Source organism: Maylandia zebra, linkage group LG1, assembly GCF_041146795.1.
Source record: "Maylandia zebra isolate NMK-2024a linkage group LG1, Mzebra_GT3a, whole genome shotgun sequence".
Classification (NCBI taxonomy): Eukaryota; Metazoa; Chordata; class Actinopteri; order Cichliformes; family Cichlidae; genus Maylandia; species Maylandia zebra.
In genome coordinates, this window is record NC_135167.1 from 3,607,798 (window position 1) to 3,631,728 (window position 23,931).

A 23,931-nucleotide genomic window follows, 5' to 3' on the forward strand; every position below is an offset into this window, starting at 1 on the left:
CAGCTCGTACTTTTTCACTCTCCTCGCGCTCACAGACACATAACGTGTATGGCAGTCCATTCTCCCTGCAACACGGACTACACTGAACATGATGCTACATTCTTTAGAGCCTGTAGCATTCTGCCTATTAGCTTAGCACAACAACAACAAAAAAGCGCTCTCTCACCCAGGAAACACACAGTTGCAGAGAGAGCTTTACCCTGTAACCAACCCTGTAACAGAACATAGCTGTCAAACAAAACCCAAACAGTCCTGACCCGCAACAATATGAAACAGGAAAATACTGCCGTGTAATCCCTTTATTTCAACAAAGTAACTGTATTATAAATACCACCTTTTTAAATGGTAACTGTAACGGAATACAGTTACTCATATTTTGTATTTTAAATACGTAACGGCGGTACATGTATTCCGTTACTCCCCAACACTGCCCAGAAGGGATTTAAATTCATCATGAATGTGCTTAAAGGACACCAAATTTCCTCCCCTTTTTAAGAGAAAAGGATTCAGAGTCAATTTCTCTAAATTCCAGAAATTTCTTATAAACCCTTTGCTGGTCAAAGAAAAGTTGGCCTGCTCCTCGAGTCAGAAAATTGCTGATGTAGGTTCATCCACAGCTGGAGCTCAAACAGGCCAAGAGAGGATGTAAGTCTGTGTTTTAGGAGGGGCATATTATTAGAAGGGGGGATAATAATAAATTGCTCTGTGGGGATTTGTGTTCCTTTCTTTGCACAGTGAGAATTAAACTCTGTGACTTTGCAACGCAGCCAGTTGGTATCCCACAGAGCTTTGAACAATGGGAGTTATTTCCATCACTTGGCTCAGGGCTGCTGCTGCTTCTGCTGGAGGTGGTGGGCGTGGGGGGTGCAGCAGGATCGTCCGACCACATATTTTAATCAAGAGGAACATTTGAGGTCGTCTCCCCCTCCGCGCTGATGGAAACGAGCTGGATTTCCTCCACTGCTATTCTGCCAGAGTAAACGCTTACATACACGGCGGCCAAGCTGCGTGGAAACACCGACTGTTGCTCCCAGCATCTACTGCGTTTGCACTGTCCAGTAAACTGCTGCTTCATCTCAGTGGAAACAAGCAGCTGCCAGCAGCTCAACCCACTGACCTAGCTAATTCTGGACCAGATCCACTGCAAAACATCTGAGGACACGAACCGGACTGGAACTTCCTACAAACTGAATAACGAACACCATTTAACCCTAAACTTGACCTATTTTGTTTCCCCCCTATTTTCTGTCATATACATGCTGTTACAGTGGTACTCATATTAAACATGGCCAGAGTTTCAAATCATGAGGTTAACATGCATGCAAGTAATTCCTTTAAGGATGTAAGTGATCCTTGTGATGCCAGTGAGAGTGAAGATTATGGAGATGGTAATCTTGGGCACACAGCTCTCCCTCTTATTGGCACCTTATACATAAATAAAGAGTTATCTTATCTTATCTTATCTTATCTTATCTTATCTTAACTTAAACCTCAAACGTTATTTTATAGCCACAAGCAGAAAGTCTAAGACTCATCTCAGTGAATACAAGATCTAAAGAGGATGCCACACCCATGTTTTGGTTACTAGAAGAAGTTTCTTCCTCTAAACAGTAAAAGAAACTAAAGGTCGAAAAGAAACAAAAAAGTGGAAGAAGCCTGAGCCAGCCAGGCATCGGGCCGTAGGACCCAGAACTTCCCTCTCCAAACAAATGAGGTAACTGAAGCAACAAATAAAGCAGCAGAAAACAGGCTACATCCATCTGAGGAGTAAAGAAAATGAATCCCCACAACGAAGCAGGGATCTGAGGATGCAGCTTGGTCAGTTTTCCCAGCATGCTTTGAACATGGGCGGGGGGGGTCGTTGATCACTCCACCTGGCACACCTGAGAAAAAGAGACGAGGTGAGAATAAAGTAGAAAAGAAGAAGCAAAGAGGAAGCAAACACCTTACATTATATGTGTCATTTCATTGAGATGCTCGCCAAACCATCTCCCAAGAGCTGATTGGTTCGATGGCCACTTCTTGCGCAACATACAATGGAGCTGTTCCCACATCTTAGTAGGGAGATCCAGTAACCATGGTAACCTAATTACCCGTGACCTCATTACATATAGAATACCAACTGCCTGCTGCAAAGTTGGGAGCTGTGATTTGTCTCATTGTCCTGTTGTAAGAGGAAACTGGTTCCAATAAAGTGAACTCAGATTAAGCGTATGGTGTTCCAAGACAAACAGCCTCTCTCATTCAAGGTCCCTTCATCCGGTGCAAACCTCCCACTTTACTACAACAAAAGTAACCCAACACTATCAAATTACAAGCTTTTTAAAATCAAATTCTGGCTTCAGGGCTCCTGCAGCATCTTTTCATTTGTTGAGTCTCACAAACGTACTTATTTATTTATTTTTTAACTCAGAGCCTTCAAACTTAAAGTTGTCCTTTGCTCATGCTCAGTGCGCTTTTCTTTCCAGCTCTGCTAAAAAGGTCAGCTCCAGATTTATCCAAGGGCATCTTGGTCTATGGTTTTGTCATGTTTGACAACACCAGAACAGCTGTGTTGTTTAAAGACTGCATGAAAATCATCTGCAGGTTTGTGCTGGATAAACAGGTTAGTTTGGTGTACTGTGATGGATTTAAAGTAAAGAACTGTGTGTGACTGGTGCACAGTGGCTGTAGTTTCATGCTCAGATGAAGTGTAGCAGAGATTCATATGAATTTTAGCTGATGATGCTTAGATCCACTGACTGAATTCCACATTCATACCAACTTCATACCATCTAGAAAACAGACAGCATAAACGTTGCACTGTCAGTGTAGGGGATGGAAATCAGCCAGGACAACTCATCAAACATCTGCTCACATCTGGTTGAATTCAGTTGTGCACATCCACAAAGAGCAGCAGGCCAGCTGATCACAGCCTGTACACTAAGAAAATCTCATCGAGCTGTCAATAGAAATGATTGTGAGTTTGATTCTGTTCCCCACACTGAGCCATTACAACCAGTTTAGTGTTCCCCCACCTGCTGAATCCACTTTAACACCTGACTGTACACGTTTTCCTGTTTAGAGGAAAAGTTACCCTCTACAATGGAGACAATGGAAAATATTTTTTATTTTCCTTCTTTTTCTGTAGATTCAAGCTGAGTGTAATTAGATTTTTTTTTTAAATTTTACTTAGACTAACGTTTTTATTCCTGTCTACTGATAATATTTTATCATTATGTTAACACAGCCCAAGGTTCAGTTAACTTTGCACAAAAATAGAAACGTCCTCCAAACAGCTACTATTTACTTTCTTACTTTGAGTACATTTCAGGGCCTGTACTTTTACTGGAGTAGTTTGGAACAGTAGTATTGGTAGTATTTGTATTCCTACAGTTCTGTATGACAGGGGTAGGCAACTCCAGGCCTCGAGTGCCGGTGTCCTGGAGGTTTTAGATGTGTCCATGATCCAACACAGCTGATTTAAAGGGTTAAATGACTCCTCAGCATTTCTTGAAGTTCTCCAGAGGCCTGGTAATGAACTAATCATTTGATTCAAGTGTGTTAACCCAGGGTGTGATCTAAAACCTGCAGGACACTGGCACTCAAGGCCTGGAGTTGCCTACCCCTGCTGTATGAAGTCACAGAACAGAGCCTGTGATTGTGGATGGTTGTCAGTCTCTCTGTGTTGGCCTGTGACAGACTGGTAACCAGGCTGGGGTGTATTTTGGTTCCCACCCTTCCCAACTTACCTGAAAACCTCCCTGACCCACTCTAACATGGTCTCAGTTGCAGACTTACCTGCCCTAATTTAGAGGGCGCTTACCTGAGTGAAATCTTGGCGCTGGAATGAATTGAACTTGAGCATAACCAGTTGTTGCTCCTACCTGAAACATTCATTAAAGCTCATTAAACAGTTTCTTCCAATATTATATTATTATTCTGATTGAATTGTCATTTGCTTTAGTTGTAACAAACCTTAAGAATAATTAAAACAGTTGAGGTGAAGGTGTATATACATTTCACAGCAAGAGAAATGTGGCTGTGAAAGGTGCTTTTAGATCAAGTCTAGCAGCTCAGCATAATGCCCATCACTGGGTATTTTTTGGCTACTTTGAAATATTATCTAAATTTGCTGTAATTTCAGTGATCATAAAAACAGAAAAGTTGCTGACTTTGCCCCAAGATATGATTATAAAAGCTTTTATTCACTTGACATCATGCTTCTACCCCAGCTTTGCTGTTACACAATCCTCTCATCGATTTCATTTCCTTTCAGTGCCATGCCTTTCTTTTATAATTTCTCTACTGCTACCACCGTCTGCCCTGCACTCATCCATCATTCTCCATCACTGCAAACTATACCACAATACTGCAAACTACCCAGTTTAACCTGTACTGTCTGTTCAGTATAAACTTTAAATAACATAGAATTATCATAATTAGTTTGTTTTCAAAGACGTTTCTCACTCTGAAATAACCAGATAACTTCAGCAACACATCATCTGCAGAGCCACTCACTGATTTAAAAAGTCTAACATGAGTGAGGACTTCACATATGAGCTTTAAATGTCCAGTTCATCACAAAATATTGTGTCATATTCCTCTCCTGTCCTCTCAGCCGTACGCCTCCCTCCAACTCTGAGAGGAAAGTTATCAGAGATTAAGGATTTGATTCTTCCTGTTAAATACAGCCGCTTTACATTCAGCCATCAGACAGGCTGTGATCCAGACTGCATAGAAGCAATTAGCCTTATATTATATGAGCTGTTCCAAATGTTGCAGTTAAATTTATCTGTGACTTGAAAAAACTTAACTCAGTTTCAACTTGTTCATCTACAGTAGAGTAAGTGAGATGCCAAAGTATTGTGACCACAACTTTATTGACATCTGCACAGAGGAACACATGACCTTTAACATGCCACCTGAGCTGCGAGCCTCCCGGACTTTGGGCTTGTTTTAAAAACCTTTTTGCAAGTTTTAACAACAGCGTAATATCAAAAGCTCAACTTGTGCTGAACATTTCTGCAGTGCGGCAAAAGTTTTATTTCCTTTTGGTCATAAAAAGTATAACCTAGTTTAACGCCATTGTAAGAGTGTAACATCAGTAAAACAATGATGTTAAAATAAGATAAGATCAGATATCTTGAAGGATCGTGCATTCTTCACGTTCGCTTGTGTGCATAAAGGTAGTTTCCTCTCTGGAAACTCAGAGCTGGCCACCTTCCATCAGACCTTGAATCTGTTATGTAACCTGCAGACGAGTCAAAGAGCCCCGTCATATGGCACCGCTGCAGGCCCCTGTGGGACCCACATTTGTCAGTGAGGTGCATGTTTGTCGTTTTCTGCTCACTGTGGGAGTCAGAACCAGAATAAGCAGGTTTTGTAGGAGATCCTAAAGTTTCCATGTGGAGCTTTTCCTACAGCATCCGACAGCGGCACAGCTCAGGGGTCGGCTGGACCGAAGCTACATAAACAGTTAAATAATATCAGGAGAAACTTTTCCTGCATCTTTTATCACATGTTTCAACAGAAATATGAAGCATCTGCACTTTGGATCCCAATTTCTTGATTTTCTTCTCACAACATGACGATGAATGAATCTTTTGACCTTTCAGGATGTTGGTTGAGGAACTTATTAATTTGTTAAATAAAAAGGATCTAGGGTGGCCCAGTAGATCATGATATGAGATTTTCTGGGGGGGCAAAATTTCCCAGTCTTCCCTGCGTATCCTTGCCTTTCCCTCCTCATTGTTTCAGTTTATACATCCTCAGTTCTCTTCTCACCTCCTCTCCTCATGTTTTCATCACTCCCACCAGAGAAACGAGTGGAGGAGGCATATAGAGGACTCCAGGAGAGAGGAGTTGAGGCAACCCCCACATTTAACAAAATGATACATCCTTGCTTTGGACATGCCAACAAAACAACTACAGCCAGCCTATTTCATATCTAATGTCAGGATCAGCTGCACGCATGCTGCATAAAGAACACCCTTCTCCTTTGGAACTTGGAGAAATTTTGCAGAGTTCTCTGGAAAGAAAGTCAAATGAGAAAATTGGATGGAAAAAGCCACATTCCAGATGTACCCACTCACGTTGGCTACTGTAAACAATATGCCAGCAAATGAAATATTACCAGAGTCCACAAGAGCCATGAAAAAACAGTGTAGGAGGCTGAAGGTACGTAAGGCAGCTTTAATCGGATTAACTGTACTTTTTCATGTGCATTGTTCCAGTATAGTATCTGGGTTAGGTCATGTCTACAGGATGCCAGATATCACGGCTGAGCTCCTCGGGGTTACTTCATTCATAAAGTTACATTACTCCCTTTTGAGGATTACATTTGAATTACTCATATAGAGATAATAAATACATTGGGTAATTTTTAAATGTCCATTTATGTCAGTTGTATTGTATTCTTTTGAATATTCACAGTAAACTTGTATATGTGCATGTCACAAGCTGTTCAACAAACTTCACGCTTTTTTCTTTCTGCTCAAAGAGTGAAGAATGCAAAAGAAAAGGACAGAATTTGCATAAAACAGCTACATTCCAGATGTGTCTGTTCAAGTCGACTATTGTAAATGTGCTACGCTCCATGCCAACAAGTGAAATATTACCAGAGTTCACAAGAGCCATGAAAAAACTGTGTAGGAGGTTGAAGGTATGTAAGGCAGCTTCAATTGGATTAGCTGTACTTTTTTTGTACTTTTGTATGTAGTGAATCCGTGTTGTAATCTTTTTTAAATTAATTGCTTTGATCTTAAAGTAACAATTTAGTGTTGCATCAAAAATATAAATGTGAATGTATGAGATTAAAGACCTTACATCTTTCTTTTTATATGCTGTATATGCTGTATATGCTGTATTTGCACATAAAAAATAAAAATATATAAACACTTTTTAGCTTGCAATACTTCTCAGCATTTATCTGATCAGCTTATAATGAGAAACTTTTCAAAAAACGACCAAAAACTGAGACTGATTTAGTTTATACTAAAAAAAAACAGCACCCTTTTACCAACCACTGACAAAACTGAGGTTACAGCAAAGGGTTTTTGAGACGAATGAAAAAATAAACAAAACTAAGTGAAACATCAAATATAACACGGGTGGTAAAATGACAAAAATAAAGTATTAATAATTAATAATTGATAATCATATTAAAAATCGAAAACTTTAACGAGATAACAGTGGATAATAATAATAATGCTAATAATAATGCTAATAATAACGAAAATTGTAAACGCCTGAAGAGAATGGTTCTAGTTCACATATACAAATATCAACATAAATAAATACATAGCGGCGTTCTGTTGGTCGTGGATGTGCCGCCCTCTGCTGGATCCACGTCACTAACACAACTATCAGTTCCCGGAGCTCGGTTTTTACATTCATATAGTAGGCGGGGTCAGCTCCAGTTACCAATAGGTGTGGACCTACGGCGTTACCAGGGAAACGGTTTACGAGGCTGGAAGACGCTAGGAGACTGTGGAAGGCAGCAGCAGATAGGCTAACGGGTATCATGCTAGCAGGCTAATGGGATCCACAGCGATCTTAAATTTTTAAAACAGTCGTTCACCTTAAATATTAAACGTTACGCTCTGCGGTTGATTTGCGGTTACCCTCCCCCCTCCGTCTGCCGGAGTGAGAGCAAGCATGGCAGCAGCGGTGTCCCGCTAGTCGCGTCTCGTTAGCAGCTTAGCACGCTATCTGGCGAGCTAATCAGAATTGTATACCAATCACAGTTTCTCCCTGAGCACCGGTCTCGGCGAGGCCGCTCGACAGTGGATGAGCTCGGGTCCAGGGATAAAACGAGGACTGCGGCTGCCGACCAGGATGGATGTGAGTTAACAGCTGGAGTACTGGGACGGTGTGGCCCAGATCTGTGGATCTCTGGTTTACCCAAGAGCAGCCCCCTTCCCCTGGGACAAGGGGGACGGCAAAGCTTCACGCCGCTGCTCAGGCCCGGGCTCCGGGATGAGATGAGGCTCGGGTACCGGTTAACCAGGTGGGCTGCCCTCTCGTAGAGCAGGAGGTCCGGTGGTGAGATGAAGCCAAAAAAAATTGTCGATAAATTATGTGATGCTGTTGTGAGGACTTCATTTTTTTTTTTTTTTTTGCACCATTCACTCGGTTACTTAATGAATGAACTGCTCCTCAGCTGCAGCATGTAGAAGGCAGTGTTGTCTGGTTCCAGCTGCTCAGCAGGAACGTTTGAAAAAAAAAAATCATGCATGTAGAATCAAACACATAAACAATTTCCCCCTGATTACACTTTGATAAATTCAGGTATAAGCCAGTAAAATAACAGTCTGTGAAACCATCATTACTCAGATGATGGATTAGTTGAACAGAGACAGGAAAAACAGGAGCTGGAAAACTTACAGCTGAGGTGATTGGATTACGAAAATTATCTGCATCTTTTCTGATATTCAATTAAAGACCTCTGCTGTTTAATAATCTGTTTACTATCTCAGCCTGCTTGGACAAATCCAAGCTGTATGCAGACTTTTGTCAAAGACAAACTGATAAAGAAATTAACCAGCAGATGAACTGATCATGACAATAATCAGAAAATGGACCCTGGATAAAAAAAACAACTCATAACTCAAATACCGGTAAAAAATGTAACTTATTTGATGATATGAATAATTTAGGGAAAGGGTATAATTGTTTTATTAAGACTTCAGAGACTCCACCTCACCCCAGATGTTCAGATTACAGAAAGGTGGAAGCTGAGGGTTTGTGGAAAACTGATTGTGGCTAATTGGGCTGATGGTCTCAGATCACTGCTGTTTGCAGCTGTGTGTTGTACAGTGGGACACACGGTTGTGATGCTGCAGAGCTGTTGTTGGTCTGTGTGTTGTTGTTTGAATCAGAGCCTCTGTTCTCTCTCTCTGTTTCCTTTGCAGCTCAAACTCATTGATCATGAAGCGGCTCTTTATGCAGCTTCAGCCTGCGGTTACTCTCTCGCTCATGTGATGGAGACCACGCTCTGTGCCTGACAACAAACGGCAGCTCTTTGATGCTGGATGCGCGTTCGGGATGGATGTGTGCTGTAGGAACCCGAACCGGACGGCGCCGGTCGGTGAGGACGGCCCACGGCGAGCTGACGTGCTGCTCTGCTCTCGGACCAACGGTTGGAGCTGGCCTCCGCACCCCTTCCAGCTGCTCGCCTGGCTGCTCTACATCTACTTTGCCGTCACCGGGTTCGGCATATTCGTCCCCCTGCTGCCTGCACATTGGATCCCTGCGGGCTACATCGTATCCTTCCACTGCGTGGACAGACCACCACCGCACCACTGGTAGCGAGGTGTACAGATAAACACATGTGAACTTTCTACACCAGTAGCATTTTTTTCTATGGAAAAAAAAAGGGAGGTTTTCCTCAAAATATAGTAAAACGTCTTTCCTTAAAATATAGTGTTAGTTTAGTCAAAGAATAGAGCAAATTGTCTTTCAAAAGCTGACGATGCTTTTCCTCAAATTATTACAGCTTTTATCTAAATATTTCGCGTTTTTGTCTTCTAAAAATTCCAGTTTTTATTATTTTAACTGGATCGTAATTCAGGTGAGTTCTCAAATTTGTGTCCCAGATACTTTGGTTGTACAGTCGACAATCTATAATTTATTCATTCTGTCTGCTGGTTTATTTAGCACAGCCAGTGTAAAGTCTGGCAGTGTTAGGGAGCTGTTTTTGGTAGTGTCTGATGCCTATGAAAATATGAAAAATGACCCCTATTCAAAATGTAATTTCCATATTGTCTGATAGCATTGAGTTATTGTTACTGAGGGGACAGACAGTGATTTCAGGTCTTTTCTTTAGGTGAGGTGTTACAGTGTTGCTCCGGCGTATCTGTGTTTGATTCCTGATCTCTGTGTCAGTGTACGGGCATCATGTTTGTGTGTCACCTGTTTGTCCACGTCATGGCCGTGTCCATCGATCCAGCCGACTACAATGTCAGAGCGAAGAGCGTCCGAGGCCCGGTCCCCGTGTTCGACCGCTCCAAACACGCGCACGTCATCGAGAACTGCCACTGCTACCTGTGCCAGGTCGAAGTGTGAGTAACAAACAGAGGCTTTTCAACGCATGTATGCTGCATCATGTTATCGTTCCCGAAACTGCCGGATACCTTCATCCCAATGATAAAAACTCTCAAGTGCTCTCTAAGCTTGTATTTTAACATTTAGCTGTTTTATGGTCATTGCTGAGTTTTGTTGATGAGTCAGCAGCAGCGGTGATAAATCTGAAAGCTCACAGCCTCTTCAGATGGGATGCTGTCGGGTTAGTTCGATGCACTAATCTCAGGGTGAGTCTCAGCGTGCTGTGGAATATTTTTTTTAAAAATAGGGATGTGTACAGATCATCTTTAAATTTTGTAATTACACTTGCTGTTGAGCAATTTACCTTTTAGAGCAATACACATTATTTTCTTCTTGTTTATTGAAATGTAAAACAAGTGATTTTCACTTTTTATATAAAATGTGTTGTTTGTATGATTCTAATGTATTAATGATAGTGATTATATTGTTTCTGAAGTGGACGCTAGGGTTTGGTAAGGATATAGCTTCCAAATTCTGTCATGTTTTTTTAAGGGAATTTGCAAAAATTATATTCATGATATAAATTATATTTATGAGGATACAGACAAAAAAAATTAAATGATCTGTAATCACTTGCAGGCAGTTGCATTTTTTATGCTGGCAAAATGAAAAATATTTTTCAGTGAGTTACTGTGACCACCTAATGCAATGGGTGAATCTATTGCTACAAGGTGCAGCAGCAGCATTATAGTGCAGTAGTTTTAAAAGAGATGGTCGCTGAGTCATTTGTTTACTTTTGGGTCACACGTCACCAGCTGTTGGCTGGTTCAATTTGGAGGTATATCTCTGGTGAAACATATTTGCCACAGTTGTCCATCTCCAGCAGGAGCAGTTTTCTTGCTTATTTTTCTAGTAGTACTGTGCTTTGTTGGAGGTTGAGGTGAGCACTGAATTGTAAGTGGATGCTGACACGTGGCTCTCGCTCTCAGAGATCCCTGGGCTCATCTCGTTGTGCACTAGGAAAAATAAACACATGATCTTGCTATGATATCATGATATGACACTTTTATCTAACTTCAAAATTTAAACCGATGTTATTAGGGGTGATTCAGTATGGCACACCCTATTGGACCCAGACAGCTGCAGACGGATACTCATTTGTGTTGTAAGTCTTCCAAGAGATGCAGGCACAGTTGTTGCATTTTAGCCTAAAAGGCCTTTATACCCCTTCGTGTGCAGCAATATGGCCCAGGCAGCTATTTCAGTTGATGCCTTGGTGTTGGCTGATACCTTTAGATGAAATCAGGTTTTGTCTAAGGTCTCCAAAAAAACAAAACAAACAAAAGGAACCCCATCTGTTTTATATTTTTTGTCATTAACCCTGAATGATCTGGTTAATCAAAACTACCACACTGTGGATTGCTGCCAGCAGATGGTGCTAACACTGGCTGAAACTCTTTCTGATCAAGTTTCCCCATTGGCTGTTAGTAGCTGAGATTTTGTAGCTCAAATTGTCCTTTTGCTTCCTATCAAGCTAACATTGCAAATAGGTCACGGAGGTATGTTTACTTGAGCTGCTGTTGGAGTTTTTATTGGCATGTCCCTGCTGGGTGTCTCTCACAGGAGGACAGTCTCTGCAGGTTGCACAAACACACACATGCAGACACAAACTGCTTGTCAGCTGTTAGCAGCTTTGGTGTTGTTGGTAGCAACATGAACATGAACTGAAGTTTGCTTCATCTTCTGAGCTGCTTGTCACATGGTCTGGATTTGCACTGTCCAATCAGACTCCGGTGTTTTTAAGTATTTTTTTAAGCATGTTTGTTTATCAGGGGTCTCTCTGCATGCACAGAAAAGATTTGTTCCATAACTAAAGTGAAGGTGTCATGGATTTATTTAATTTACAGCCACATACTTTGCATTTATTTATTAATGCCACAAAGTGTTACTGATCTGAAGTCGAGGTCACAAAGCTTCAGCTGAAAGAACTGAAAATGTGTCATGTTAAATTTAATTTTAAACCCATGATGGTTCCTTCCCTCCAGTCCACCGCTCCTTGTAACCTTTTTAAAGCATGCTCTGCAGTCATGAACCCTTTGAGATGTTACCTAACATATTGCAAGTGTCCATCTCCGTTAGATCAGAGCTCATATGGTCTTTAACCTGCCAGGCTGCTTGCATAAAGTCAGTGTGATGTTCAGGACATTTTATGTCCTGAACATCACAAAAATCGATTTTCTGATGAAAATCGATTTTAGCTTAAATAAAGCGATATCGATTCATTAAAATCCTGAATCTATTTTTAAAAATGTAGGTTAAACCTCACAAAACTATTTCAGCAACCACCAAACAGCTAAAACAGTAAATGAGAGCAGGTAAACGGATTCTGCAAAAAGACGTAAACACAAAGCGTGGACCTGATGCATCAGAATCAGTGAGCTGTGGGCTTTCTCACCAGACGGCACGTACGCGGTCGGACACATCGTCGGGGCTGAAAACTGTCACCTCACACATTCTGATGCTGCAGGTTTCATCTCTCTCCAACCAAAACTGACTGAACCAGCAGCAAAAGAAGATCCAAACTAAGCTTCACATTACGCTTCAGATAAGCATCGTCATGAATTCTGTCTTACTTTTGCGGTTTTGCTTCCACCACAATAAATTCACACTTCCTGCACAGCTCTTTCTCTCTCTCTCAGTGTACTTTAAGAACAGTTTCCCATCTAAAAATCACAATTTTCTGCATTATTCGCTTGCTTATTACCCACCAGTTTACCATTGTGCACAGCGCTGTCGGCCGCTGTTTTTTTTTTTAAAAAGACCTCTGAAAGAAAAACTCATTTCTGCTGTTCAATTCCGAAGAAATGTAAACTTTTCAAAATGTTCTACTGCAGAATATTTTTAAGGTTATCTGCTATAAAAAGCCAGGCCAGGAAAATCTCCTTCATGTTTTTTGTTTTATCCTCAGTTACTTTGACACAAAGACATCTGCTGTGATGCTCACACCTCTGATGAAGTCTCAGAAGTGTCAGTACTGATAAATAATCAGAATTATAATATTTCTGACTGTTTGAGGCAAAATTTCCCTGATTTGAATCGAAATCGTGGATCAAATCGAACCTTGTCAATCAGAATCGAATCGATTCTAGAAATTGATACCGGGCCCTATTGTGCACACTTAAATCTAACAATATTTCTTAGAATTTGAATCTACACAAAGACTCTGAAAGGGTCTTTGTGTAGATTCACTGTAAAAACATTTGATTTTTTTTCAGACTGTTGATCTAAAGAAACAGTTCAGGCAGTCTGGTGACTCTCCAGACTCTGCGTGTTTAGATGTAAGAAATGCCGAGAGGAATTAGCTGTTTCACAGTATGCTCACACAAATGAGGTGCACATGTTTCGGTTTAGCGTGAGCTGATTGTCATCTTTGATATGAATCAGAACTGACCTTCAGAGAAACAACAGTTTGGGACTTGCTTCCAGTTGTCTGTACATCTGCACTGCAGACAAGAGCTCTTCACCACTGAATTCTGCTGATTTTAAGTCTCCATTTAAATATTTTACTGGCTTCATTAATTGCAGTGTTGCATAGTCCTCAGCAGCTGAATGCAGCTCAGTTCCTGAGTAAATAATAGAGCTGCTCATTGAAGCCAGGAGGTGATGAGCTGAGCTGAACTGCAGTGACAACCTCTGAGGAAAAAAAAATATGGGTCAGTGGGCTGGTCTCAGGAGGCCTCAGAGAACTGGGTCACAGGGGCTCTTACAGACCGTAAACCCCCTCTCAAACCTGGATCTGATCTGACATTGCTTTGCGCAGCACTCCCATTTCAGAATAAACATTGGGACCGGATATGAATACCCACAATCCTCTGGATCTGCTGCAGAGAAGGAGCTACACATTGACTCAGAATCTGAAAACTAATTTTAAAGGTGGTTTATTATGCTTGTTGTGCTGCTCCATGAGTAGCTTTGCATGACTCCCAGTTAAAAATGATGTTATTTATCTTTGCAGTTCATCCCCTGTCTGAAACGAGCTTTTTGAGCTTTTTTTTTCGAGCTCTTTTCAGTTTTCTATTTTTCTTCTGATTGGTTGCCCCTCAGAAGTTTGTGCAGCTGGTGGGCGGGGCTTCTCACACAAGTAGAAAAAAGACTTTTATCTCATGTGCACTGACCTCATTATTCCTCAGTTTTATTTGCATATACGGCCTATTTACAACGCCAGGATGTGAACTCTGGGATTGGCTGTTTAAATAACAGTTATGTACCATTTTGTGTATTAAGAACCTGAATTGTGTTGGAAGTAAAAAGTTCTCATTCACACATTAAACATCCACACACATTAAAACAAACTTGACTGGTACTGTTTTACCAAAGCAGTAAAGTCATCAAACGTGAATGTGTTTCAGTTAGATTTGTATCACAATGCGTGCTGTACATTCTGTATAGTAGTGCTAGTACTAGGCTGCACTTCGTTGTAAACACAGATATATGTATGTGGTTGTTTCAGGGGACCGAAGTCGAAACATTGTAGCGCCTGTAACAAGTGTGTGGCGAACTTCGACCATCACTGCCGGTGGCTCAACAACTGTGTGGGCAGCAGGAACTATAAGTGAGTACTGGTTAATTTTCTGTGGAGTCAAACAATGAAGGATGCTGTCACCTGACACTGGTTCACTCCCAGTAAGACAGCTGTCTCTGACAGGGAAGTGAGGCTGATATACAGCTCTGTGCAAAGCACTGAATCTCCTTTAAGAAAAGGAGATTCTGTTGCACCTGTACGTGCACATCTGAGTCTTTCCAACATTAAAAGTCTTTAAAACAGGAAAGTCACGACCGCAACACAGACAAACTAACAGAACGAGGCAGCTGCCATATGATGGGAGTGATGAATCAGAGGAGGATGCGTCGTGTCTGATGTGACTCAGTGAGGAGTCGGTGTCTGTCATTGTTTTTATAATTCTGTGCTTCTGCCTGTAATGATGAAAGTGTCATTAACTGAAAACCGAGTTAGAAGCATTTCCAAAAGTCTCTTCTAAAATATTGGAGCAACATAGACATGGGCTGCAAAGATAGCAAATGTTATGTATTTTAAATATTTTAATCAATGTTTTTGAAATATATATTTTGTACATTCATGCCCATTAGGCGTGTGTGCTGAGCAGTGCTGTGTGTCCTGCAGGTTGTTCCTCCACAGTGTGATCTCAGCTCTTTTGGGAGTTTGTCTCATTCTTGTTGTTGCCTCCTACGTCTTCATCGAGTTCTTTCTGGACCCCACTAAACTCCGCACCGACAAACACTTTCTGGGTAAGATTTGACCTCTGACCTTGTAAAAAAGCTGTGAGTCTGTAGTGTTTATTAAAAATTTTAAAAGAAATCTCAGTTAGGGTGTTCAGAAATCAAGAAGTGGAAGCTGAGGATCACAATGGGAAAGAAAGGTGATTAAAGTGACTGAATGCAGCATGGTTGTTTGTGTCAGGTGGGCTGGTCTGAGTAGTTTGTTTCCTACACAAACCATCTGTGGGTTTACAGAGATGGGTTGAGAAAGAGAGAAGAGAAGAGAAAGTATTCAGTGAGCAGCAGCTCTCAAGGGGAAAATACCAGAGGTGAGAGGAGAATGGCCTGGCTGCTTTAAGCGGATAGGAGGGTCACAGTAACGCAGAAAATCACTTGTGACAACCAAGGTATGCAAAAGAACATGTCTGAATGCACAACATGGGCTACAGCAGCAGAATGCCACACTGGGTGCCACTGTTCATGAGAGAACAGGAAACTGAGGCTCCTGCAGGCTGAACAGAATTAGACCAGAGAAGATTGGAAAACTTTTGCCTGGTCTGATGAGTCTCAGATGGTAGCATCAGAATGTGGAGTGAAAAGCACGGCGTCATCCTGCCTCATATCAACGTTTCGGGAAGTTGGTGGTATTATGGTGTGGGGGATATTATCTTGGCACACTTTGGGCCCCTTAGTACCAGCTCAGGATCAGTTAAACCCCACAGCCTACCTGAGTGTTGTTGCTGACCATGCCCATTCCTTTGTCAAGAAGCACAGGTGAGTGATACTCTGAATTTAGCAGCTTCACAGTGAATGGAGTAACCTGCAAACTGAACTGTGTGCAGTCTCAGCTGCAGGATGAGAAAGCATGCCCCCTCCTCTCAGTGTTATCTGCAGGCGGAGAGTCCACATCCACAGCAGAGGGAGGAAGATCAGGAGAGTGAGATGACTGATGTCTTTGTCCTTCAGTCTCGTGTTTTCATGTGAGGAAGATTATTTAGTTTGTCGACAGCTTATAGTTGTTTCAGTGAGTTTAGGGTGATTTTTGCTGTTCAAAAGGTCACTGTTGTCTCTCTATAAATGACTTTTTATTATGTTTCATCGTGAACCTGAAATTTTGTTAAACTAAAAAAGGAGGAATATTAGAAAGATCATTCTGACGCCCCCAGCCAGCTCACAGATACAACGACAACAACTTTTAAAGCTAAACAAACTCAAAGTTATACCTGATGTGCTTGGATTTTCCTGATATATTGGGGTTTGGTTATTCAGCCATTAAATGAAGAAATGCTGTTTTCACAGTTGGCTCTTCTTGTGTCCCGCAGTGAGGAATGAGACAGGTGTGTGGTTCGTCTTCCTGCCCGTCGCGCCTCTCCGGTCAGCTGCACCGGTGATTCCCGTCCTGGCTGCCATCACAATCGCTCTGGGTCTTCTGTCCTGCGTGTTGCTCTGCCACTTGCTTTGTTTCCACATCTACCTGAGTAAGAAATAACACACCTGCCTGTCTGTCCACGTGTCAAATCTTTGACAAGAGGAAGCTTTTCTTTATTTTCTGCCCAGCAGTTAATGTTGTAATGTCTGATGTTCATAATAAATATTTTCAAAATTCAAAACGTATGTAAAAATGATCCCAGTGAAGCTCAGCCTCAGACATATTCTATAACATACCGATTTTAGTACATCACAGATTTAAGTTTCTGTGGTGATCTGCTGCAGGTACAGCATGCTTATGAAATGCAGGCAGTGCAGTTCACAGGCAACACGTCACGTTAGTCTGTAGAATGGCTTCTGTATTTATGACAGTGGGGCAAAAAAAAAGGTCCCTTCAAAACAGCATTTTCTTTCAAAGTAACTAATAGGTTTTCCTGTTTCAGAATCCATTTGTTGTCTTTAGGTTTTATAAAGAGATAACAATCCACAAAACTGTGAGTTTGCATCAGTTTTACTACTATTTTTATTTTGTAAACAATCAGATATTTACGTGAGCATTTTATAAAGGTTTTGAGGGGTAGCACTGGGGGGCCATCAGCATTTGTATTGCTTTAATAATTCCTTTTCTTCAGATTAGACCTGATGTGCTGCTCAGTGGGAATTGAGCATAAAATCCACAGTCTGCCTTCTTTGTAAAGATTTATTGCAGAGTTCATTTATTTAAAAGCAATATGAGGCTTCAGCAGTCTGAGTCAGACACATCACTCGTCTGCAGCTCGATAAAACCAAGAGAGAAAATTCAGTTAAAAAAAATTCTCTTTAATAACTTCACTCACATTCAGGTGATGCTGCCAGCATATCATACGTTTGGATATTTATTTGTTTATTTAGCAGCATGAAGGAGCTATAAAGAGCTTTTCCTTCCTCGTGCTGTCTACGCTCTCACAGAGGTTATTAAATCTTTGTTTCTGACCTCATGGTAATGCTGCAAGACCCCGTCAGTGTTTCAGAACAAATCCTGTGGGTGTGTGTTTTGTGTTATGTGTGTGTTTTTAACTGGTCCTCTGAGGACATTTAGTCCACTTCCTCTTTCTCTTCACAAAGACGGACCTTTAAAGGCCATGTCGGGGTTCAAGGGTCTGGGGAAATGTATGTTTACGTATGTGTGTTTCAGTGTGGAACAGGCTCAGTACGTACGAGTACATAGTGAGGCAGCGCCACCGTGTGGACAACAGAGACTTGAGGAAACCGGGATCTGTGAAAGAGACGGCAGCTCCTTCAGTCCTCAAGGTGACTGACTGGCAGGCGAATAAGCTCTGTTAATAAAGGGAGAAAGAGTCTGGTTTGGGTGGGGTTGAGTTCAGGCTCTGAGTCTTTGTCCTCTGCTGTCCCCTCATCAGGATGTGAACTACTCAGGGACTCTGGGTTACACCAACCCTCAGCTGGACGTGCAGGAACCTACTGCTGTGGCCGTGCGAGGAGAGGCAGAGTAAGTCTCTCAGCTCCTCCTGTTCTGGTTCAGATGGCCGGGTCCTACTTAAAGCCGGCGCGTGTGATTGGCTGAGATGAACTGACCGGGTCCCGACACGTCTCAGTAAACAGCTGGCAACAGTTATTTCACCACACGAGGAGGCCGGACCTCGTCGCCATGGACACGGTTTTCTTTGCAGAAAACAAAGTGCAACATGAAATTCTTTGGCTTCAACTTTCAGGAAGCAAACAAAGTGTGGATTGTGTGTGTGTGTGAGCTAAAGGGAGGAGGCTTTTTGTGTGTGTGCGTGTGTGTGTGACAGAAAGGCTTGATAAATAATCCCACTCACTTTAACACTTGCTCTGAATCCTGTCTATCTGAGACGTAGGAAACCTTTTTTATAGTGGAGCAGGAACAGTCAGAGAACAACGTGGAGGGCACAAAATAAAACACTGACAAACAGGGAAACTAGTTTAGATACTTAATCACACGTAGAATCTGTCGTTGTCCAGTTAAATTGTTCTAGTTCCAGTGTGTCGGGTCATTACAGAAGCACAGCGTTAGTATGATCTGTGAGCGACCGACAGGTAGATTATTTACCTGCACTGACAGGGTTCATTGGTCGACGGTGAGACGCTGGAGTGCTGACCCTGAGCCACATGCCTCTCCACAACAGCTGTAATAACCTTTTTCTTTTTTCTGAGCACGTGTCTTCTTTACCTGAGGTTTCTCCCAGTGAAGGAGACGAGTGTGCTACTTTTTATTGACATTATTACCTCTTTTACACCAACACGGTGCCAATGCAGATCTAGCTCCGTGTTATTGGTTCCAACTTTGTGCTCCACAGCTTTGTTGTACCAAGCTGGTGTCAGCTTTTTAACATCAGCACCAGGCCTTTATTTATTTATTTGGTGGAAATCTGAGGAACTGGCTCTAGATCGGGCACCAGCACTGTGCTGGTGGAGAAGGAGGTCTCTGTATTAAGGGGTGATCTCTAGTGTTCACAGAACTTTGTGTATGTGTTTCTATTCTATAGTCATTAAAGGTAAAGTGAAATATTTAAGTCCTTTTGCTGTTGATGATTATGGCTTATAGCTCATCAAATCCAGTGTCTCAAATTATTAGAATATTTCCTACGATTTGCACAGTATCCAGGTACTTTTTTTTTAGATGCACTAGTACAGCCTGTAGTACGCAATCAGATAATCATGCATTGTGTGTGTGTGTTTGTGTGTACCAGGTTCCTTGCTAATGGTAGAGTGAGGACTATGTCCAGTCCTGTCATGGAGGAAGAAGCTCCGCCCACTGTCTCTTCAGAGATGAAAGCCATAGCGGCACACACACATCGACACACACAGGTAAAAGCCCACAAACCACACACCCGATAACAGGTTCAGTGTGATGTTGCACAGACTGTGGAGGTCTGACGGATCAGGAGAAACTTTGGATAAATTTGTGTATATTTGAAGCGAATATGAGAAAACAGCAGTGAGGGAGACCGCACTTAAAAACCTGCTTTGTATTTTTATTCTTCTGCAGAAGAAAAAGAAGAAGAAGGTACGTAAAGTCCCAGCAGAGGTGACCAGAGAGCGCTGCCCAGCCACAGCCCCGCCTCCCGGTATGGCCTCACCTGTCTGTACATATGAAGGCACTTTTGAACACACCGTGTTCTCTAACCTGAACCTAAAGGCTGTCAAAGTTCCGCTGCTCTGTAGCAAGCGTCTGCTCTGCTTTCCACTTAAACGACCTCCTCTTTGAAATTTACTGGTGTTAACCTTGCGGTCCTGTGGTGCGTTCACACACAGAAGTGAAAGTCTGACAGCAGAAGCTGCGATGTTAGAAAACGGGCTGACACAAATGTCATGACACAAAGCCTTGGGCAAATAAAGGTGCTTCATTTGACCTTACAGCAGAGGGCAGTTTCAGTCAGTTCAGTTAGCATAGCACACGATTAATCAGCAAAAATAAATATTTTCCTAATGTTGTTTTTGGAAACTAAAATAAGAGAAAATTGTTTACAATTACAGATCCGAAATCTTACATTAAAGAACAAATCCATTCACAGAATTTGTTTGGAGAGGTCAAACTTATTGGCACCAGCTGATTAAACAAAGTGAAAACAAGTGAAGGCTTAAAAAAAAGAATAGAAAAGAAAGTTACTGAAAAGCTGTTGGGATGAAAGAGCTAAACTAATCAAAAGACAGAGTTTGCAACATTTTGAGTTTGGTCATATCCAGGCTGCTTAATTTAATTAGATTTTCCTCTGAAACTGTTCAAAAACAGGAACACTCAAAGCTTCTGTCCGTCTGCCCGTCCCGTGTTCACACAGCAGATCCTGTCACCTTAAGTCAGGGAGGAAGAGCAGCTCGACAACGTAAAAAAGCAAAACAAACTGTTAGATTTGAGGTGGGAGCACTGATTGACCTAAACCTGAACCCTTCCACCTGTTTTGTTTCTCCCTTACTTCCACATGTGCAGCTGTGCACACTGATGTTTCAGCTGCACATGTGACCTGCCTCGGGTCACTGAGTGCAGACAGTCTTCAGGTAGCTCCCGTCTAAACTTTGAACTCCTTTAACAAAACATGTACCTGTTCTCAGGATCCCAGCTGTCATTTATTAATTTTAGAGTCACACCAACAAAGGTTTTACTCTTCTCATAGATGTTCACAAGCATCTTGTTCAGACCTGTAGTGATGTTGGAGCAAGTCCAAACGTGGTGTAGATTTGTGGTGCTGCTGTTTTAGTTATTTCACTTCTCACATTTGCTGGAAAAACCTGGAAAAATTGGGGGGGGGAATAGATAACCATAAACAGATGCTATCTGTAGGACAGCTAAAATGTTGCTCGCTGTATTAAATCAGAATAACAGACAGAAGTACCCTATGTTTGTTTTCTCTCCTTATTTTGGATGATGAATCATTGTAGCTGCTTCCCAAACATGCATTCATTCCAAGAGCAGCAAGACTCCTAATGACTCGTAATAGGGTGATCATTTTAATTTAATGTATTAAAGAGAATGGTTGGGTGGGATGAATGGGCACATATGCTAAAAATATAGCTCGATTGGCAAGCTATTGGTGGCAATTCTGACCATCGTTAATAGCCGAGATCTTCTTCCATTCACACAGCCTTAACCTCGAGGGTCCCCAACTCTCCAATCAGGAAAACATTCAGGTGTTTTCCTTCAGGTTAGAATCAGAGTCTCAAGTGGCATTCAGTCAGGACATGCAATGACTCTGAGCTGTGGGATTTGAGCGACTGATATCAGGTAGCGTGGGAATGTGTATTTTTCTGTTCCTGGATCACAGAGCTGCTCCTGCACAGAATAAAGCCTTTACAAATATGAAACAATTGCATCGATGTCTGGCAGAAAGCCTGAAATATGTCCTTAAATGTTCTAAAAAAATGATGACATTAATAATTTCCTCTTTCTTTCCTAAGAAAGTAAATTGTTTCTGACTCTGTCTCTTTCTCTCTAGCAGAGCCCAGCAATGTGTCCACTGTGTCCTTGGGTCAGCGGCTTCCTTTCCCAGCATTCCCCCTGAGGGCCACGCTGCCCCCCCTGGCCCCCACTTCAGGCCCCGTCCAGGCTGCCGCCCCTCCCGCCGAGTACCACTCAGATTCTGCTGAGTCTCTGGAGGAGATCCCGGTGGCGTTGGCCAAACTGGGCTCTTCGGCCTCTGCTGCTACAGCAGACGCGTCTTCACACAGGCCTGTCCCGGCATTCCCTCTGCCCTCACCACAGCCCAGGACTAAAAGGAAGGGCGCCTCCTCCCGCGCTAAGAACGCGGCAGAGCTGAGGTTCGAGATGGCCACCACGCACCCTCCCTCAGTGTTCGTTAGCCGGGCCAGCGGAGAGGCCACTGAGCCCCTAGAGGAAGTCCTCAGCCTGGGCAGGAGGAAGACTGGACTGAGGCCCAGACCCGGGTCCAGACCAGCGTCCCGGGCATCACTGGGCTCAGGCCCTCCCTCTTGGATGGAGCAGTAATAAAGCAGACTGCTACTCTTTATCTTTTTACAATCACTTACTGGCACAACTATTTTACTTTTATTCTGAAGGGTTTATATTGCTCTATTTATTGATTTACTTTAATTTTGAAAGCCAAAGCCTGACTTCCTGTTTAGGTCTCGGTAAATGAAGTGTTTGTGGATGTTTGTGTGTCTGTTCCTGTGGAGACTTTATGGACACCTCCCAATTGTTTTTCACTGTTTCCTGTCAATCGGTCCTCTGCTACTTAACCTGGTCTCCATGGTAACTGTGGGCCACAGAGACACCAGGTGCTTAAGAGTTTAAATTTGAACCCCAAAAAGGCCAATAATGAGTCAATGAAGTCATCAGTAACTAATCCGATAAGTACCACTAAGCTAGAAAATGAAGCTCAAAGCTTCAGCAATTACATCTTATCTTATTTATCTTATGTGAAATCTGTAATTTGGATTTTCTGACACTCGTCACTTTTCAGCCAATCACAAATGCTTTAAATGTCTGCCGGGTGTAGCTTACACCCGCTGCTACACTGCAAACTGCGACACCAGGTTGAATCCTATTAAAGGAGCACTTCAGCATTTAGTTCATTCCAGATATCGAACATCTGAATTGGTGATCTTTAGTTTTCTTAACTGGAAGCTAACAGGCTGTTGCTGCGTAGGTAGTGTGCAGCGTGGGCGTGGGATCAGAGAAAATGTCACCACGTAGCTCTTTCAGCCGTCACGTGTGAATGAAGCAGCATAAAGACATGAAAGCTTAGAACGGCTCTTTCTTAACAGGAATTAAGTTTTTCAGTAAATGTTGAACCGCTCCTTTAAATGTTTCATTTTTTCAGACTCCTCCTGAAGTCTGTGTGCAGCTGGACATGCTGAGGATGCTTCACCTGTCAGCTGATTTAACAATAAAGAATGAAAGCTGGTGCATTTGTTACACGTTTATATCCAGATGCTGGTCCGGAGATTTAATTCTTCTTCGTTTGCTGCACTTTCAGCTGTGCCTGCTTGTTCATTCCTGAAGAGTCATGGCAGCAACTGGGTTTTCAGATCAGAGCCACAGTAATTAGTTGATTAAGAAGCCTAAAATCAATCAATTCATAAAAATCTTCTGTAGCCTTATCAACACACATGACTACGATAAAGCATTAAGCTACAAATTTTGGTTTTGTATATGTAAATGAGTAATCCATCCACATAAAAAGAAGAAATTAAATGCAAATGAAGATTTAAGCTTGTATCCTGCTAGTGAAGCACTCAGAGTATAGAAACATGTATATAAAAGATGGGCACACACCATGACGTCACTCTGTTCTGTGAACCTTTTTCTCACTGTTTTAAGCTTTGATTTGAGCATTTTTGTGATTGCTGTCTTTTTTATTTGGAGTCACAAGTGACCAAAATTATTAAATAAATTTGAAATAACATGTAATTTCAAACTTACTGCTGTGTTTCCATCCTTTCTCTTAGCTACTAATCCAGTTCAGGGTTGTGGGCATGCTGGAGCCTGTGCCAGCAGCTATGGGGTAAGAAGCAGGGGTAGAGCCTAGATTGGTCTTATCAAAGGTGTTTTATTAGAAATAAGTTAATGTAAATCATTCCCTTTATTTGCAATAAAAGGTCACAAGAAATGACTAAAGAAACAGCCCAGGGAAGTAGTGCAGAGGAAGACGGAGAAAGCGATGGTGTGAAAACATCAAGAAGTGAACATGGAAAACTTTTCCAGATAGTGGATTGGTATCCTGC

General features: G+C 42.1%; 1 protein-coding gene across 2 annotated transcripts; it reads left to right on the top strand.

Moving 5' to 3' along the window:
- Positions 1 to 7,322: 7,322 nt before the first annotated feature.
- On the top strand, positions 7,323 to 23,624 carry zdhhc1 (zDHHC palmitoyltransferase 1). Of its 2 annotated transcripts, none has more exons than XM_004539848.2 (11): positions 7,323 to 7,990; positions 8,895 to 9,246; positions 9,868 to 10,043; positions 14,537 to 14,638; positions 15,209 to 15,333; positions 16,626 to 16,781; positions 17,906 to 18,021; positions 18,132 to 18,220; positions 19,443 to 19,560; positions 19,742 to 19,820; positions 21,684 to 23,624. In XM_004539848.2, the coding sequence occupies exons 2-11, from the start codon at positions 9,028 to 9,030 to the stop codon at positions 22,190 to 22,192; spliced, it is 1,689 nt and encodes a 562-aa protein (XP_004539905.2). In that variant the 5' UTR covers positions 7,323 to 7,990; positions 8,895 to 9,027; the 3' UTR covers positions 22,193 to 23,624. The 2 variants fall into 2 exon arrangements, with proteins under 2 accessions (XP_004539905.2, XP_004539906.2); XM_004539849.2 differs by having other exon boundaries at positions 7,326 to 7,990; positions 21,687 to 23,624.
- The last annotated feature ends 307 nt before the right edge of the window (positions 23,625 to 23,931 follow it).

What these genes read in the sequence shown, in the direction of transcription:
- zdhhc1 (XM_004539848.2), top strand. Translation starts at nt 9,028, where the DNA reads ATGGATGTGTGCTGTAGGAACCCGAACCGGACGGCGCCGGTCGGTGAG. An exon ending in TTGTTTCCACATCTACCTGA is followed by an intron (nt 16,782 to 17,905) that starts GTAAGAAATAAC and finishes TGTGTGTTTCAG; the next exon opens with TGTGGAACAGGCTCAGTACG. An exon ending in AGCCACAGCCCCGCCTCCCG is followed by an intron (nt 19,821 to 21,683) that starts GTATGGCCTCAC and finishes CTTTCTCTCTAG; the next exon opens with CAGAGCCCAGCAATGTGTCC.